We start from the raw sequence: 19999 nt of genomic DNA, 5'->3' as shown, positions 1-19999 counted from the left end.
CAGTTCCTGCTTTAAGGGATGGGGCTGAACTTAATTATTTAGGTCGCTAGATTTTGAAAGTCTCAGTTGCACCCAGCTGATTTTTCTCTTCATCAAATTAAGTTTGGAAACACAAGACAAGGTAAACTTTTACCCCTAAGAAGAACCAGTGCACGGGTGGTTTAAGTACCCTGTCTTCAGGGTCAGCCCATTGCCGCTGTCCCTTGTGCTGAAAGTGAGTGTCAGACTCCCCATCAGAGCTCTGTGCTTCCCCGGCACACCAGAAGGGCAGCTCTTGGCTGTAAGGGAAAGTGAATCTGAAACTTTGTCACCACTGACTGTCCAACCCCACATTTGTGGCTAATAGGCCCATATTTAAGGGCAATTCAAAAGTCAACCACAGACTCCTTGACCAATCACCATTGGCTAGAGGCAAAAATGTGCAAAAGCAGATGTAAAATATAATATAAACTGGAAACAAACTCCATAACTCTTCTTCAGTTTGGGGACATTTGGGCAGTTAATCAACTGTTATTATGTGAAGAATGCTCCAGTCTTTGCCATTGATTATAACACCATTGTTTTCAGTTCTCCCCAGGCTGAGCCATATCTGCACGTGACATGAGGCTGACATTTTTAGGGTTAAACCCATGTTTTTTCTGATCTGCATCTTAATCAAAAGACTGAGTAAATGACAGCATTGAGAGAAAGCAAAACTAGTTGGCTTGTTTAGCAACCAAAATAAACCACCTGGAGGCCAGGTTTTTAGCTTTTTGATGGTTGGGAAAACTGAATTAGGTTTATTTTTTGACATGACACGTTAAATTTACCCAACCCGTCCGTCACACACATTGTGTTTGTTGGTGTGTTGTATAGGCTCACCATTCAGTTAGGTAGTAAATCTGGAAATATGAGATTCTTAAGTAAAGGTTATGTTTGTTAATTACTGAGCTTTGAGGAAATGAAAATGTAGCGAAACATGGTCTCCCTTGTTCTTTGTAAGGGAAGGAGGGTGAGGGTGAGATCTAGGGAATGCAGAGCAGTAAAGGGACAGGGAACATTCTTACATAATCAGGCTTTGGTTAGGCTCTGTCTAGTTGAAAAGAACAGAATTCCTCTGAAATTACATCAAATAAGTTAGAGGTTTGCTTACAGGGCTATAACAAGCAATCTCACAGACATCCAGGAATAGGGAGCAGAAGGACAGAGGAGCCTCGTGGGGACGGAATTGGTATCCAGGCCACGAGGGGTGGAGGCGCCCCTGCCACCTCACGGCCCCTCCTCTCTGCGATGTGCCCTTCCTCTCCTCTCACTCCCTGCCTCAGTCCCCTGTCTGGACGTCGTTTCTGCTGCCTGCACCTTTGGTCTGTGTGAGGTTTGGGCTCGCAGTGGTGGGTGCCCCTGGCCCACCCCTGTATGACCGTTCAGCTCCAGTGCCACCTCGAAGTTTCACTGCATCTCGTGGTCTAGACTTCCCAGGTGGAGACTCTGGCTCGACTCATTTCTCAAAAAGCCTGGACACAAAAGTCCCGAGTCTCTGGCCAGCCTGTGGATGCCTTCCCTGAAGTCAGGTGTGGACCCCTGGCTGCTTAAGTGCGGGTTGATGCTTTGGTCATCACATGGTCTCTGTCTCCACAGCTGAGGTGGTGGAAAGGTCAGGTTTTCCAGGAAGGGCGTAGGTGCCCTCCCACATGGAGCTCGAGCATCTGGACAGATATCACTGTGGTCCCCCGAATGTCCCTTCAGGAGCCCTCTCAGTTGACCTGGAAATCCCTCTGCTTCACTTGTGATTCTAGTCGCTCCCTTGACGCGGAGTCCCGAGATATGTGACCGTGGGTAGGAACTGTCTTTCATGGTTATGGTTATAATTTACTGCCCGCTCTTGGAGCTGGGCTGTTGTTATGGCAGTGAATAGCTTACAGTTACTTTCCCTAGACCTTTCATTCTCTGCTAAATCTCCCTTAGGATGACATCTCAAAATTGCACCCCATACCCGGCCTCCTATATGTTAACAGAGAAGGCGGAGTTATTGGATGTTCTGTTTGCCTAGATAAATGAGAGCCTGCCTTGTAAAAATGATGAAGAACCTCCCATTGTACACAGTTTGTTTTAAATTGCTGCTTTTAGGAAGCCTTGGAAGTAGCGGGTGGGGAGAGTGATCTTTAAAAACCAAGGACAGAAAACTAGGTGTAGCTTTTCCACCGTTACCTGGGATGCAGGACTTTCTCAGTGAGGGTGGTTTAGTGCTGAGGTCCCTTCTTTAGCCAGGCATCTTCAGCAGACCCGAACCCCCAGAGCTCCCCTGATCCGCCTGTCCACAGCAGCCCCCCTTGTGCATCTGCTCTTGGACAAGTGAGGCCTGCCCCGCCCAGCATCGGGCTCTAAGGGATCTGGCTGCAGAACAGCCAGGTCTGTAAATTGGAGAACCCTGTTTTGGAAGGACTGTGGTGCTGAATTCCCAACACCAAAAGTAACAACAACAAAAGCCCCTCTTAATCCTCTGGGGTGCCTGTAAGCAGGAGTGCCCTCCATATAGGCCACTTGCAGGCCAACTCACATGACACACTGCTTTGAATTTCTTTATCAGACACAGTCTGGCTTGTCTTTCTGACTCTTCTCTCAAGCCCGCAGTGCTGTGGGATGCTGTAAACACAGCCCTTAGGAACCAGGCCCACTGGGTTATTGTTAATCAACAAGCCACCCCCTGCCCCCATGATTGGCGCCATTCATTTCCCGCTTGGCCAGCCTGTCACACATCTAATCTCAGCCCAGCCTTCCCTCTGGTATCAGTGAGAGGTCCCCTATCTTGGTCCCCCTGGGGGTTGTGCTATTCAGATGAACATAATAATCAGTTCATTTCACTTCCGGAAGGCTGCGATGACTCCCACCCTAAGTACTGTCGTTGCAGATCCCCACTCTCTTCTGTCTCCTTCAGGCTTTTGGATCAGAGAGTGAAGCTGCCAGCTGTTGGTACTTATATCACATCCACACATTTTCTAGCTCAGCTACTTGAAGCTTTGCAGAGAACTGCTCTGTGCTCCAGTAAATCCAGCCGGTGCAGAGGTTGAGGACGCGTATGGTGTTTCTGGACTGGTGTAGCAGTCTCTGAAGTTCCCCAAGGGCATTGGGAGATCAACTAGTGATGCTTGTTCCCAGAGACCTCCTCTGTGCAGAGGCCATGCTAGGACCAGGATACGAGGGAGTCTGGCCCCTCTGGGAAAACACAACAGTGAGCCCGCTGGACTAGCCCTGAGAAGAAAAGCCCCTGTCATCTCAGGGCTATTTCACAGCCTGTTAATTGTCGTAGCTGTGGGAGAATTCTGCAGTGAAGATGGCCCAGGGAATTTTCCCTCCTCTCTGCAAAGGAGACCTCTCAGCAGTGCTGTGAGCTTGTGAGAAAGAAGGGAAGCCAGCGTTTTAGGAAGGAAGGGTCTGTGCGTGCAGAATGTAATCATATCTCTCCAAGTCCCCCCACTCTTGCTTCCAGTTTATATACCCCAGTTGCGTGCTCGGTATTTTAAAGGTGGTGCCGCGCTGCTGACGCATGCTCTGCTCTCCACCCCGGTGGCCCATCCCTCCTTTGCTGCCACAGTCAGATATGGCACTGCTGCCCATCCCGCACTTAGGGGATTAGTTTCCCTTTGACAAAGGTGTTCATTTGAACTGGTCCCTCCCGTTCTCTTTGCTTCCCATGACTTGTTAAAAGCAGGTGGGTTCTGTCTCCACCTCAGTGGCCTGTGCCCTTGGTGACTGTTGACGGTTCACAGTACTTTCCGTTTGTAGAATAACACATTTGTCTCCCTTGATGACCATGAATTGCTCCAGGCAGCTCCTTTCCGAAAATGGCCCTCCGCTGCTATTTTCTTACGTAAATCTCAGCTAGTATTGAACAGTTAATACTTGCCAAAGGGAAATCGTAACTCATATGCTTTATTATTCAACAAAGCAATGGAACGGGGCATCAATAGGTTTTTATTGCTTATGCAAAGCATTTGGCCTTCCATCGCATTGACTTGCCTTTTGTGCAGTCTTGATAAACACAGGAGAGAGGTGCAGGGTCCTTGCAGGGAAAGCTCCATGACTCATTTCATCTGCACGCTTTGGACGATCTGTGCTTCATCCAGCAAAGTCCTTCCAAGCTGCTGGGAGAAAGTCCCTGTGCTGCCTATTTTTAAAGGATGTAATCCAGAAATGCCTACTGTTTTAGGTGGCAGGAAGCACCACCTGGGCAAATCTTTTCAAAAGCGAACGAGGTTTTGGGGACACTTCACCTTCTCGGAAACGGTGATTTGTTTGATAACAAGTGGAGAGCTGTCAGCAGGAGACGCGGGTCAACAAGGAGGTGACAGCTGAGTGGGCACGTCCTACTTGCAGTAGGATTCCAGCAGCTGCTCTGATTAGAATTGTGTCTGAGAAGATTGCCAGAAGGAAATAAAAAAGTTATGTTTCTTGCTACCAGTAGAAGGGATTCTACATGCTGTCCTATTAAATCTGTTCCTATCAGGCCAGAAGATGATAGATGGGCTTCTCAGTGATATTGAAAATTTCATTCAAGGAGGAGAGATCAATTTCATGTCACAGGGGCTTGGAATTTTATGAGTCACTCTCCAAAGTCCTGTTCTAATTACATTTTCCTTTAGCTGCTCAAACTTGCCTCCCTTTTTTAGAGTATTCGCTCATATTTCTGTGGTCATAAATTAAACAGTAGTATGATGGAACAGAGGTGATGGTGACGATGATGATAACGATGATGACGATGGTTTTGATTTGCGAGCCCGTTGGTTATTTTTCTCTCTGTTGGTTTTGTTTTGTAGCCGTGTCCTTGGCTCTTGCTTTGAATGGAGTCTGCACAAACACTATTAAATTAATAGTGGGAAGGTAAGTTCCAAAAAAGAAACAAATAGTGACTGATTCTCAGGGTTTTCTACGTAGGAGCCTTGGCCGCAGGACACTGGATGGGACAAATTTGAGCTCTTCTGGTTTTCCCTTAAGTTATCGTCCTTCTGAGATTTCTGTCCTCAGCACAGATCTTTCCTCTCCTTTGAATTACGAACTCAGTATTTCAGAAAGCAGGGCATCAATAGTAAAGCGGTATCCACCGACTATACTTTCTTGTGGACCAAAGCCCACTGCTGGCATCTCTGGTCCATCCACTGATGTTCCAGGGCCTCACCAGACACCCACTCACTTGCCAGTTTGGGCCTCCAAAAAATAAATAAGCTTTCTTCCTTATCGTTCTCTTTGGAATAAGAAACCTGGATTGGCGTTTGAGCTTTGGCTCATGGCCCATTTCTCTTACTCCCCTGGGAAGTGATTTCTCTTGTCCATTTATCTTGCCTCCTCCCTCAGCCGCTCTGGCAGTGAGCTAATCTCTGTAGAGATGAACCGTCAAAAGACCCGAATTCAGGACCTGACCTTGGCCCTGCCTGGCTGTTGGCCCTGGACAGGTTGGTTCCCCTCTTGGAAGCTCAGTATCAGTGATCATGTAAATACTTGGTGCGTGGTGCTGGCCAGGCATCGCGGGGGCAGAAGAGGGATACAGATTGTGCAGTGCGTGGCTTGGGGCTGCAGTGTCCTTGCAACTTTCCAGGCTTAGAGTTGCTGTGGGGCCTGATAAAATGCCGATTCCCAGGCCATGTCCGCTCTGAGGTTCTGGTTCAGTAGGTGAATAGCCACACTTGGAGGAACACTAGCCACATAGGGGAGAGACAGTAAGCCAGCAGTTCTGGTAGATTACTGATAATTGGTATGTTACAGATATCGATAGATTGTTATTGGGCCCAGATCCCAGAGCTGGAGGACCAGTGAGTCAGTCTGTGTGAACTGTAACCCAGTACGTACAGAAAAGGGGGATTGTGTTTACAGTGCTAGCAAGACCTTGTCCACGGCAGGCATTCGGCAAAGGTTAGTTGCATTAATGTGAAGTAATTCACCATCACACATCTGTGTGAGAGTCCACACTTGAGTGAGGTGGACAAGCGTGGGGTGAGCTGTGTAGGCACAAGAATCCAATTGCTGGGGTTCAGAGCTTGTCTTTGCCACTTACTGGTTGTGTGTGACCTTGGGCAGTAGTGTAATCTTTCTGAGCCTTCATTTTCGCACCTGTGAAATGAAGGAGGTCTGAGGGCCTGCCCCAGGGTTGTCATAAGAATCGTATGACACATAGAGTCACAAATGTAGAGAGCAAACTTTCGGTTACCAAGGGGGAAAGAGGGGTGGGACGAATTGGGAGGTGGGGGTTGACTTATATACACCACTATGTATAAAATAGATAACTAATGAGAACCTACCGTTTAGCACAGGGGGCTCTACTCAGTGCTCTGTGGTGACCTCACTGGGAAGGAAATGTAAAAGAGGGAAATCTATGTATACATGTAACTGATTCACTTTACTGTACAGCAGACACTAACACAACATTGCAAAGCAACTATACTCCAATAAAAATTTTAAAAGGAGATAAAATTTAAAAAAACATGCACCCATGGGCAGTGCTTAGTGCTGGGTCTGGTATGCAGTACGTACTCAGTACACGTTATCCGTGATTGTGGCAGGAGGCTCGGCCTCGGGGCCGGCTTGTAACCGCCTCCCTGTAGAGCCTCCCCCGCAACCTGGACCAGGTGCCGACCTGGACCAGGTGCTGACCTGGCGACCGTGTGCTCTGCATCTTGGAGCTGGGCTTCCAGGTCCTCTCAGTGAGCTTAAGTGAGACTGCTATTTAAGGAAGGGCAGGCAGTTGGCCATCCAAATTCAAGCTACAGGGCCATGAGGAGCCTGGAGGCTTGGGTCCTGGAAGCAGCCTCCGAGTAGCGGACCCATAGGTGGAGGCAGGAACTACCCTCTACTCTGCCGGCCCTGGGCTTAGGTGGCTCCTGGAAGTCACCTCACTTGACCTGCAGGACCTCACCTTTGGGTAGGTATTGATCTCCCTTTCTTACAGATGTGGAAACTGAGGCTGGGGTGGGGGATGGCTACATGACCTTCCCAAGGTCATAAAGCTAGTAAGTGGCAGAGTGGGAGTTCCAGCCCAGATCTCTCTGACCCCAAAGCCTGAGCTTTGCCTAAGCCCATAGTGTCTTCGGGGCGGGGCGGGCTGCGCTGTTGATGGCAGCAGGAGGAGCTAGGACAACAGGGGACAGCGGGGTTAGCTTGGGGTTTGTTTGTGATGGCAACGTTTTATATTGAAAATGTCCATGGTGTCTTTCGTAGACCTCGCCCCGATTTCTTTTACCGCTGCTTTCCAGATGGAGTGATGAACTCGGAAATGCACTGCACAGGTGACCCCGATCTGGTGTCCGAGGGCCGCAAAAGCTTCCCCAGCATCCATTCCTCCTGTAAGTTCAGTGGCTGGGCCACTAATTCCTGGGTCATGTCTCCTCATCACTTTCTTCGGGAGTTGAGAGAAAAGAGTTGATACACGAAGGTCGAGCACCGTTCACTTTTCTTCACTGGTTGGCTTAGAAACAAGATATTTAATAGGAAATAATGAGCCTGAGGACAAGGCTCTGGAGTTTACAAAACATTGAATATGTTGCTGTTGTGAACTCGGCGGAGTGTAACCTGTGACACTTTACCCTTTGGCGGTACCAATCAGAACTTGACAGTGCGAGGGAATTAACCATGTTCCCTGGGACCGTATGCCTTTCAGCTCAGTATTCTCTCTAGTTTACTCCTTCAATGAAGGTAGTGTATGTGTGTGTGTGTACCAACATATAGTATGTATGTGTGTATATATATATAAATGAACATACACCCTCCCTAATATATAGTCTGATTATGGGTATGTGAGCTGGGACCAGCCTTAAGCAAAGAATAACATGAATCAGGTGCAGGGTGGTGTAGTGCAAAGCATACAGGTGCAGGGTGGTGTAGTGCAAAGCATACACATCCTGACTCCGCCAGGTCCTAGCTCTGTGACTTAACCTCTCTGTGCCTCAGTTCCTGCTGTGTAAAGTGGGAATAAGGCCTCCGCTATTGGTTGGAGTGAGGGTTAAAATAAGAGATGGGCATCACTGACATTGCTGGGGCGTCTGCCGGGCCCAGATGTTAAAAAGGTGCATTATCTTGTTTAGTCCATTCAGTGTCTGTCAAGTACTTGGTATCATGCTTCAAATAAACCCCAGTCATCCATGCATTGTTTAGTCTCAGGGCTGAGGTTCTCAGAGTGTTCTGGTGTGTGTCTTCATTCGTTCCATCAGTGTTTACTGAGTGACTTAGGTGCCGGGCACTGACTGTGATAGGTGCTGGGGACACAAAGATAAGTGAGACACAGCGCGTGTCCTGGGGAGTCCCCGGGCAGTGCAGGCTTTATATTTAGGTTGGTGATTCTGGGATCATTGGAGAGGAACCAGGCCCACAGGTGACCACCTGGGAGAGGACAGCCTGCTCTCCTGACCCAGAGTCCTTGATTCCCCACAGGTCTGATCGTTGTTTAGCTTTGGCGAGCCTGTTACCTTAATCTTTTCTCTTTTTTCTAAGTACCCGATACACACCTGATAGTGGCTGGATCAGGGAGTAACTGGACGGCCTTTCCTGCAGAGTGGTTGTTGAGCATTTTGCTCAGAGTCATTAGAGATTAGGGCCTGTCAACAATATAGAGGTGCCCGGCCGTCTAAGTGGATCTCCATCAGCCTGTGCCACAGCCCTGCCAGGTCCGGTTGTCCCCACTTTATGTACAGGGACAGTGAAGCTTAGACGGACTCAGCAACTTGTTCAAGGACACTTAGCCGACCTTCATGCCAGCCTCTAACACGATAGTGTCTTGGGCTTTAGGTGATTAAATACAACAGGGTGTTCACAGCCCACGTGCATTTAAATAAATAACTCATTTTCTCCTCTGGTTTACTGGAGACTTTAGTGGGTTGAATAATGGCCCCCAAAAAGATATGTCCAAGTCCTAGCCCACAGGACCTGTGAATGTGACCTTATTTGGGAAAAAGTCTTTGCAGATGTAATTAAGTTAAGGATCTCGAGATGAGATCATCCTGGCTTTAGGGTGGGCCCTAAGTCCAATGACAGATGTCCCTACAAGAGAAAGGCAGAAGAACATTGAGACTTAGAGATGCAAGGAAGAAGGCCACGTGAAGGCAGAGGCAGTGATTGCAGTGACGCAGCCACAAGCCAGGGAGCACCTGGAGCCACCAGAAGCTGGAAGAGGCAGGGAAGGAGCCTCCCCCGGAGCCTTCACAGGGACCGTGGCCCAGCCAACACCTTGATTTTAGACTTCCGGCTTCCAGAACTGTGAGGGAAGAAATTTCTTTCATTTTCAGCCACCAGGTTTGTGGTAATTTGTCACAGCAGCGCTGAGAAAAGAAAAAGGAGCCTTAGATTGAACACATTGGCTTTGGAGTCATGGGGGAGACTGAGAGAAAGCACACTCCTGGGCATGCTTCCTAAAATGCCCTCTGAGGTCAGTGTTGCCAGGGGCACAGCCTGCATGACGGTGTAGGGTGCTCCAGTCACTCCCGCTGTTTAAGGTCACGCATCCATTTGGATTCACTTCCTGTCCGAGTTTGTTCTTCGCCTCTGAAGTCATGTTTTGTTTTAAGTGAGTCTGTTTCGGAGGCAGTGTAGGTGCCAGCTGGAGGAATGTCTGCAGTATTGATTTCCTATCTCCTTACTGTCAGGGATTCCTGTGCTGGCATTGTTTAGAGGTACCTGGGGTGGTATTCACCTGGGGTCCGCTTCTGTCTGGTCTCCATCTGTATCCTGTGGGGTCACTCAAGTTCTCCATGGTTTTAAGACATGTTCTGTTCTCCCAAAGACTCGGTGCTGAGCTTCAAGGGGCTTCAAAAATTATAAGCAGTAAGAAGTGAAACCCTGTGGGAAAACCTTAATCCTGGCTTTCAAACTGTTAACTGAGGACTGCAGCACAATTTCGTAGCTACTGTTGCATTTGAACTTGGGAGGGAAATAGGTCTTATGTGACTAACTCAAGCTAGAAGACTGCTGGACCACAAAGAGTAGAGGGCAGGCCCCACAGAAGTGTTTCTTTCAGAGGCGCACCCTCCCCGTCAGATGCGTTTCCTGACAAGTCTGCCCACCAGCTGCCTTGTCGAATGCGAGGCTGATGTCCCATCTGTGCTGGACAAGTGTTTTGACAGAGGTTATTACTATCTCTTGCTTAAGATGTACTTATAATGTTACAGATTTTTACTACTTGCCAGACACAGAATCCTCCCCAGTCTCTAGGCTTTGGTGAGTATTTTCATCTGCTCTCTTGCTCTTTTATGACAGGTCAGAGGTTGCCTTGCAGGGAGCTGCCGTGTCCACTTAGAAAAACCACCAGCGCTGTTTCCTGGATCTCTTATTGTAGCTGATAGGAAGCCTAGTGGTTGGTGTGACTCTTTGCTCCTCGGAGAGGTGGCAGGCCTCAGAGGGGGCGACCTCAGTGGACTCGCATTTTGTATGCACACTCTTTCTCCCTTCAGTAAAATCAACTTCGTGGGTTGCATTTGGGGGAGTGGACACAGGGGCTCTAGACCAAGGGATCTCCGGAGACGAACTCCCCATTCTAGGTAAACGTGGGTTTGCTTCTGTTCTCTTCACGGGTAATTGGTGACTGGAGGGTCGTTGAGGTCCACATGTTGTTCTGCAGAACAGCTGGTTTTCTTTGAACGCAAGAACAAACGTTGATTACTTTTGGAAACAAAAGATCTTGTTCTCAGTTTACCGTAAGCAGTCCAACGGCACTGCCCTGAAGGGCTCACGTGCCAGACTTTCAGCAAATGGCACGTGCCTGTGGTAGCCACGCCCTGGGACTTGCTCTGTGAGGCAGCCTAAGCCGCTTGCTGGAAACGCGGAGATCAGTTTCAAAGAGCGAGTGATTTCCTTCAGAGTTTTGAGAAGCTTGGGGTTTAAAGTGGAGAAGGGCAATGTGGCTTCAGAGCAGGGATGTTCTGAAAAGGGGATTGTCTGTCAGCATACCATCTCAGCTTTTGATTGGGTGTTGTTTCAACTTCCAGAAAGAGGATAGATTTCAGAGAGAAAAATTGAAAACAAAAACAAAACCAAAAAACCTTATTATTGCCAAGTCAAGCTATTAAGAAACTTCTTTTCTATAAAATGGTGGGAATGAATAAAGTGATACTGTGTCCAGGTGTCGGCAGATGACAGCATGTGGGCTGCCTGTTTGGTGAATAAAAGTGTTACTGGTGCACAGAGATGCCCATCATTTACGTGTTGTTTATGGAGGCATTTACTTTACAGTGGCAGAGTTGAGTGGCTGCAGAGAGACCTGGCCCACAGAACTGCAAACATGTTGCCCATACTCCAAACAAATAGTATTAAAAAGCATTACCACAGGGGTCCCAGTGGGGGAGGGACGAATAGGCAGAACACAGAGGATTTTTAGGGCAGTGAAACTACTCTGTATGACACTGTAATGGTGGATGCCTGCCAGGATACATTTGTTGAAACGCATAGAATGTACAACACCGAGACCGAAGCCTAATATAAACCGTGGGCGTTAGGTGATTATGACGTGTCAGTGTAGGCTCATCAATTGCAAGAGCTGCTGGAGGACGTTGCTAATGAGGGAGGCGTTGTATGTATAGGGGCTGGGAGTCTATGGGAGGTCTCTGTACCTTTTAAAATTTGCTGTGAACCTAAAACTGCTCTAATAAACTAACGTCTGAGAAAAAGTCTTTACTAAAGCAAGACCAGTGCTCCTGAATTGTGCACATAGATGTTTCATTTTAAAACAAGTCCATTATCGTATAAAAGGTGGGCATTTATGGGCTAATCAGTGCTTGTGGGATGCATTCTTTAAATGACAGACAAAATTTCAAGGCGTATCTGGCCCATGGTGATTTAACAGGTTCTTCTTGAGTACTTAGTGTTTTATAGGTACAGGCTTGCACTTGGGGAGGGTACAGGATGCTCAGACGTGGCCATGTGCTGTTTGGGGCCAGGGCAAATACAAGGTGCTTTAACACAGTGCTCTGGGATCGGGGAGCTGGGAATTCCAGTTGGGGAACAGGGAAAGCCTCTGCAGGACAAGCTCTTTCTCCTGTCATTTCCCAGGAGAGTACGCATGAGCTAGGTGTTTTGGGTCATTTATGTTTGAAGTGTCTTTATTCTATTTTCTAGCTGAGTGTAGAATTCTAGGTTGAAAATCAGTTCTGTGCAGGATTCTAGTTTACCGTGTGCTTCAGAGAGACCCAATGACATTCCCTGCTTTCATTTTGCTTTTCTCTTTCTCTCTCTGGAACCTCTCAGGAGCCTTTAGCTCTGGTCATCTGAAGTTTCACAATGATGTGCCTTCCTGGGACTTTTTTCTTTGTATTTACTGTTCTGGTCTCTCAATGGGTCCTTTTATTTTGTAACTTTGTGTACCTCCCTCTATATTCCCTATTTCTTTTCTCTGGATCCTGTATTAGGCAGATACTGAATCTCCTGAGTTGATTTCATCTTTTAATTTTATTTCCTATTGTCTTTGTCTTTTTGTTCATCTCTCTAGGAGATTTAAAAAATTTTATTTACCAGCCCTTCTATTGAATTTATTATGATTTTTATATTCTTAATTCCCAAAAGCTCTTTCCTGAACTCTGATTTAAAAAAATATAACGTCGGGTTCTTTTGTCATACGTACAGTGTCTTTCTTCTTTGTCTGCAGGTACCATCTGCTCTCACCTTCTCTTCATCTGCATGTTCTTTGGTATCTCGCTTTCCTTAAATATCTGCTTTGGCTGGATGTTCTTATTTAACGTGGGAGCACTGAAGCTAACTGGACAGAGCCCATTAAGTGGACTTCACTGAAGGGTGGGTGGGGAGTGAACTGGTTGACCCTGAGTGTTAGCATCTGGCCTTTACTTAAAGGCCGTTCTATTCCCTGGAGGAGGCATGCCCCTTCCCTGTCTCTGGCCAGGTGTACGTGAACCTGGCATTCTGGAAGCCAAGCCCAGGGACTTGGTTTCTCACAGGTCACCTTGCAGACCTTCCCTCAGGCCCCTGTTTTCGGTCTGATTGTTCAGCCCTGTTTTCTACTTGCCTGCTTTTTCCGAGCCCAGAGCCTTGAATGGTTAAATCTTCTGCCTCCTTCAAAGGTTGGGGAGGTGACAGTTTCCTGGTTTGAGGATAGGGTGGGGACCTGGAGAGTTTAACCGCTCTCTGGGGACTTGCCAGCTACTTCGCTGTCCAGCCCACGTCTCACCCCTGCCTCCTGCGGTACCGGTTCAAAGCTTTGCAGGGCCCTGCCTGGTGAGTTAGCGCTTCTCATCAGCGCCACTGTCCGCAGGCGTGGAGGTGCGCCTTTCCCCCACTCTGCCAGCTGCTTCCCATCCTCATGTATTGTGGGGTGCAGTTGAGGTGCTTCTAGCTCCATTTAAGATAGAATTTGTTTCCCTATTTGCATTAGTCACGGTTCTCCAGAGAAACAGAACCAATAGGGTATATGTATAGAGAGAGAGGGAGAAGAATAATTATTTTAAGGAACTGGCTCACAAGATTGTGAGGGCTGGCGCGTCTGAAATTTGTAAGGCAGGCCGGCCGACTGGAAATTTGGGTAGGATTTCTCTGTTGTAGCCTTGAGGTAGAATTTCTCACTTGGGAAACCTCAGTCTTTGTTCCTAAGGCCTTTAAATGATTGGATGAGACCCACCTACATCATGGAGGGTGAGCTCCTTTACTAAAGTCAACGGATCGTAAACGCTCATCATAGCTAAAAAATATCTTCAGAGCAACTTCCAGACCGGTGTTTGACCAAACATCTGGGCACTGTGACCTAACCAAGGTGACACATAAAATTAGTCATCACGCTATTGTCCCTTCCTTCCCCTATCATTTTAAATTCAGAAATACCATCATGATGCCCTAATACCTAATAGTTGCAGGGGCACCATATGTTAGAAGATTCTCATGCAACCTCAGCGTTACTTTGATGACCGAGTCCTTGAGAGTGGAGTGCGTACACCAAAGGGTCTTTGTAGGCTGAGTGTCCGGGAGTTTGCTTTTGTGGAACAAATCTAAATGGGTTGTAACTCTGGATTGAGAAATTATCATAGGATATCATCTGCGCTAAGCAGCCAGGTTTCATCCCATCAAGCATGAATATTTACTATTAGAAACCAGCTGGTTTTTGGCGAGGTTAGGCAGGCTTTTGCGTAAAGAAACAGGAAATAGGAGAGCAGAAGACATTGCAGGATTTGTTTGTTTTGCATCATTTAATGAAATGAAATTGCTATCCAGGGTCTTTGCTGGTAGATGGGAAGCTTCTTCTTCTTTAAAAAATGGTATAAAATGGCATGGGCTGCTTTGGGTCCTTGGTTCAACCAGCACAAATTGCTGGTCATTTGTCTGAGGTCAGTTCCATTGGTGTGGTTTGTCTTCTAACTGAGAAGTGAAAGCTTCCAGATTCACCATCATGTCAAGGGATGCATCAGACTTGGCAAGAGCCTCTCCTGGCTTTCTTCCTAATTTTGTATTGTCCTTTATCTCAAACTTCCAAGACGGTTTCCGAGGTTCTGGGAAGCAACTGCACTTATTTTGCAGCTCTTTCATCGTTCAAATGAAGACTCCCCTGAATGCTGGAAAGACCTTCTTTGGGCATGCCCAGCCCTTGGAGGCAATGATTGCTTTAAGAAGAATCAGACCTCTTTGTAGGACGATGTTCCTCAATCTTTTATTCATTATCACCCTTCCTCATTTTATAGGCTTCCCCCCGCCCCCCGCCCAGTTTCTCTTCTCTACCATGAAATAGGAATTCCACAGGTAGATTGTATATCTGTTTATGTACGGTAACCTTCTGGAGGACCACAAACAATTGTACTAGCTAAGATTTTCTCATCTCCCCAAGAACCAATTTTTGTCCCCTTGGGGGCAACATTGTCTTGGTGGGGAATGGTGTTCTTGGTTTCTCTTACAGGCAGTAAGCTTTCTCCTCCTGAGTACAGGTAAGACTTTCTTGTTTCTTTGCATGTCTCATAATTTTGTTCTTGTTGTTTTTTGACATTGGGTAGTTTGGGTAATATATTGGAGCAGTTGTGGGTACCGATCATTCCTCATTCTGGGGCTTGTTTTTGCTGTTTGCTTATTTATTTGTTTAGTGACTGGTTGGGTTATTTTAGTGAAGCCTGTTTACCCTACTGTGTGAAGCCTCAGTGTGACGTGGCTCCTCAGAGGCGTGTGGAGCATGCCTTTGGGCATGTGCACACTCACCTGGGGTGACAGTGGTTTTAGTAGGGTTCTCTTTGACTGTGATTTTCCCTGACCACACCCCAGTGCTGGGTTCCACTGATTGACGGCTCTATTGTTTTCAACAATGCTCTGGGACATAAATTCCTCCACAGACTCATCCAATTAAATTCAAGCTCCTTTTCAGGGATAGTTTTTGAGGTCATGTTTGAGATTTGTCCATCCCCCAAGATGAACATCCCCTTCTTCTTTCCCTGGTTCTTGCTGGTAAACTAGCTGGCCTACCATTTAGTTCATATCTCCAGTGAAGTTACTGTTCTCCTTTTAATTGCTTTTCGTCACAACCTTACATACAATGTTTGTGAGAGTACCCTTAGGTTTGAACTTTACCAAGTTCCAATAAAGTCAGTCCCTTTGGGAAGAGCTCCAGAACTCTCTATTTGAAGGTCTGCCTCTCCCCGAACCTTGTCTCTGAGGCTGAAGACAGGGACAGTGGCAGGTTCTTTCTAAGTGATGCTCATGCCTAGGACTTGGGCACTGGGTGGAGGGGAGCACAGTAGCTTCTGGTCTTCTTGGGAGGTGCTAACAGCCTGTCTCTCCCAGCAAGATAACATTGCCCTTGACTAGAAGCTGTGGGAAGAGGGAGAGGGAGCCCTGTGTTCTGGGCTGTACCCATCTGGAATGGACTTTCCATCACCCTAGGCTGGGAAGGAAGGAGGAAGAATGGATCAGGGTTCAAATGCCACAGATTCTCACTGTCCTTACTGAGTTTTAGTATATCTTCTTAAATTAATGTTTCTTCATTTGCTGGATGCTCTTAGGACCACTTGCAGAGACTTAATTATTTTTTCTGTAATTTTCTCCAGTTTAGCTTGGGAGCGGGGTCCACAGAGCCATTCTGGAAGTGGAACTCCCTTATGTCAGTTTTGATAAATTATGTTTTTAAACTAGTTTGTACATGCATCTAGATTGTTGAATTTGTTAGTATAAAAGTGTTCATAATATTCCTTTATTGAATTTTTTTTTTTTTTTTTTTTTTGCGGTACGCGGGCCTCTCACTGTTGTGGCCTCTCCTGTTGCGGAGCACAGGCTCCGGACACGCAGGCTCAGTGACCATGGCTCACGGGCCCAGCCGCTCCGCGGCATGTGGGATCTTCCCGGACCGGGGCACGAACCCATGTCCCCTGCATCGGCAGGCGGACTCTCAACCACTGCGCCACCAGGGAAGCCCACCTTTATTGAATTTTTGATGTCTGTTAAGAAAGAACAGTAGTGATAGGCCCTCTTCCATTTCTGATATAGTAACTTGTATTTTTTCTCCTTTTTTTTATTGATTAACTTTATGCGTGGTTTATCAATTTTATTAAACTTTTCAAACAATCAACTTTTGTCTTTATTTTCTCTATTTTCTCTATTTTTGTGTCTTTACTGCTTTGTTGACTTTGGGTCTTATCTTCACTGCTTCCTTGTTTTTAGTTTGTGTTCAATTTGCTCATAGTCTTAAGTTGGAAATTGAAATAATAGTTTTTAAAGTCTTATTTCCCTTCTAATGTAAGCATTGAAAGCTATAAATTTCCCTTACGTCCTGTTTTAGCTGTATCCCACAAAATTTGTTACATTGTATTTTTATTGTTATTATGTTCAAAATATTTTCTAACATCCCTTGTGGTTTCTTCTTTGATCTATGGGTTATTTAGAAGTGAATTTTTCCAAATATTGAAGGCTTTTCCAGCTATTTCAGTGCTATGAATTTTTAATTTAGTTTTATTGTGACTAGAAAACATACTATACAAAATTTCAGTCTTTAGGAATTTGTGGAGATCTGTTTTAGAGCCTAGTATATACTTCATCTTGGCGGATCTTTCATTCACACCTGAAAACATACTCTGAATTTGTCGGGTGTGGCATTCTATATGTGTCAATTAAGTTAAGATGTTGTGATTCAGAGATTTTTGATTCTTTCTTTTCTTCTTTTTGTCTCGTTCTGTCAGTTGAGAGTAGAGTTTGATAATGTTCAACTATGATTACAGATTTTGTCTGTTTCTCTTTTTTGTTTTGCTGGTTTTGCTTCTTATGTTTTGGAGCTCTTTTTATAGGCACTTACACATTTATGATTGTTATATATGCTTGTTATCTTGACCCTTTTATCATTATGAGATGTCCTATGCTCTTCATTCTCTCTCCTCCTATTTCATGTAATGACTTCTTGTGGATGTGAGGCCCCTAGGCCCATCAGAGATCTTGTTCTTGGCCTGTGGTGATAGAATGGACTTGAATTGTAAAGGAATTGTTGGATAGGCAGCTGTTTTGTGTGGGTTCCTTTTATCACTGTTTCAAACCATTGGCTTTTAACTCAGTCTTCCAAATTTAAGCTGAGAAGTCGTTTAGGATGTTAGACGTGTTCTAAAACTAGAAATTCAAATGACCACATGTCTTCTGTAATGGACATCTTTTGGGGTATAGATAGATGGGAGGAAGGAAGGAAGGGAAGTAGGTAGATAGATATCATGAGACAACAGTGTTCCACAATCCCCTTCTCTGGAAATTGTTCCGGTCCTGATGTGGGACTCAGGCTCAGCTGGGGCACCTGCCATAGAAATATTATCTTTTGGGTTCGAACCACCCCAGGTCCTTTCTTTGTGTTTTCGCAGATTCATATCTAGTGTGCATATCCTTAGAACCAGTGTGTTTTCTTTTCCCTTTTGGGTAGAACTCATAAACATACATACGTTATTCCCATGAGGGTCTCTACAGCACATATTTCATTCCAGACTTGCCTCCTTATGCCTCCCACTGGGCCTGGGGGCCGTCTCTCTTGCCTCTGTTGGCATCTACTTGGAAAATGCAAAGTCATTTGAGTGTTAGCTGGAGCCAACTTAATTAAGAAGTTAAGTCCGCTGAAGGAAAATGAAACATCGTTCTGCAGCCAAGCGTGTGCAGTTGTTGGACGATTCAAGCCGATGCTTGAACACACTCAAGCTGTCAGAACCCACTCATGTTCCTTTAGCACTTACTATGTAATACACATCAATTTCTAACTACCAGCACCTGCTTCTCTCTCTGGGGGCTTCTGTGGTTGCCAGAACCCTCTCTGCCTGTGCTTATGACAGACTGGGCACATAGGGAATGAATGCTTACCCAGTCCCCTTGAGCAGTGGTCCCCAACCTCTTTGGCACCAGGGACCGGTTTCGTGGAAGACAATTTTTCCAAGGACCCGGGGCTGGGGGGATGGTTTCAGGATGATTCAAGCGCATCACATTTACCGTGCACTTTATTTCTATTCTAATTACATTGTAATGTATAATGAAATAATTATACAGCTCACCATAACGCTGACAGGAGGCGGAGCTCAGGCGGTAACGTGAGCGATGGGGAGCGGCTGTAAATACAGATGAAGCTTGGCTCGCTCGCCCGCTGCTCACCTCCTTCTGTGCGGCCTGGTTCCTAACGGGCTGTGGACCAGTACTGGTCCATGGCCCAGGGGTTGGGGACCCCTGCCCTAGTAGCCTACAGCCAATGATTACTGGGGGATGATGTGTAAATACCCCAGCTACCTTACCCCTTAGGTGGAACAGGTCTGAGGTGTGTGTTTTACACTGTCTCCCAGAGTTCCCCAGTGGAACTGAGCCCTTGCTGCCCACAGTGGTAACTTGCTTGATGTCACACGCTTTGCTGGCTTCCTTCCCATCCCTCTCACTTCCCCACTGATGTTTCCTGGGACCATCTTCCTATTAAACTACTTGCACTTGAATCCATCTCAGGGTCTCATACTGAGGGAACTCAGACTAAGACATTACCGTGGCTATCTCCTGCTTATTCTTGAGTTTCAGCCTAAAGGTGGCTTTGTTTAAGAAAACCACCCGAATACCCCGAAACTCCTATCATCATTCTTTGTCATAGCACACAGTTGAGTCCGTCATCATCCTGGTTGTTTACCTGTGTTTTGTCTGCCTCTGCTTCATGAGAGCAGGAACCTTGATTATCCCCACCACTGATGTGTTCCCAGGGCCTAGCACAGCGAGTGGCTCATTATAGGTGCCTCCAAATATTTATTGAACTAATTGATTTGTTGGCTTAATTGAAAAAAGACTCAAGTGAAGCTACATTTATGCTATAAAAAATGGGTCCCAAATTCACCATGGACGCTGAGTTCTCGGAACACCCGTGCCTTCCTTTGTCTAGAGTAAGAAAGAGACCTGAGCTGTTAGGGTAGTGTGGTCAGCTCTCCTGCTAATCAGCAGTGTAATCTCACGGCAAACCCTTGACTGCTCAGCCTTCTCTTTTACTCTTAGAAGATGAAGGGATATAGTTGGGATAGGGTTTCGTAACTCATTTTTAGTGATGGAATTCTGGGTCTTTTGCAACCTCTCTGTCATCAGCTTTAGAAGAGGGTTTAAAAATACCTCCCAGAGGTGTTGTGAGTATTGAAAAGGATAAAGGCTGTGAAGCCCCTTGTACTCTGCCGGCACACAGTAGGTGCTTTGTGACTGGATCCCCTCTCTGCCCCCTCCAGCAGAGCTGGGGACCCCGCTAATGCCTGCAAAGACCAAGATGACACCGTGGGACAGGGTCCTTCCTGCTTGGAAGCCTGGGGTGGGACCTTGGGACTGGGGACTCCTGGGAGGAGAGAGCAACAAGCTTCTGTACTCCAGAGCTTAGATATTCCAGAGTCTTTGTTTCTTTTGTAAGCAGACATTTTCAGAAGTTAAAACTTCTTTGGGAGCCTTTTTGTACTTGTTTCCACCAATAAATGATTCAGTTTCAGTTGGTTGTCTCTCATAGGATTTTCTCCCTCAGTTTTCTAGGCCATGAGGATCTCTACAATTTTTCCTCAAAAAGAAAGGAAGGAAGGAGAGAAGGAAGGAAGGGGAGGAAGGGAGGAAGAACCCT

At 46.4% G+C, this 19999-nt stretch overlaps 1 protein-coding gene across 1 annotated transcript in view; it reads left to right on the top strand.

The window, feature by feature from the left end:
• Positions 1-4910: 4910 nt before the first annotated feature.
• The window catches only part of PLPP4 (phospholipid phosphatase 4), a 59116-nt gene continuing 44027 nt past the window's right edge, over positions 4911-19999 (top strand). The window contains exons 1-2 of the mRNA XM_073793723.1: positions 4911-5426; positions 7221-7310. Of these exons, the coding sequence (XP_073649824.1) occupies positions 5360-5426; positions 7221-7310 (157 nt within the window). The 5' untranslated portion in view covers positions 4911-5359. The remainder of the gene's footprint in view (positions 5427-7220; positions 7311-19999) is intronic.

Source organism: Tursiops truncatus, chromosome 16 (assembly GCF_011762595.2).
Source record: "Tursiops truncatus isolate mTurTru1 chromosome 16, mTurTru1.mat.Y, whole genome shotgun sequence".
In the NCBI taxonomy this organism is placed as follows: domain Eukaryota; kingdom Metazoa; phylum Chordata; class Mammalia; order Artiodactyla; family Delphinidae; genus Tursiops; species Tursiops truncatus.
This window is presented reverse-complemented; position numbering and strand designations above follow the sequence as displayed.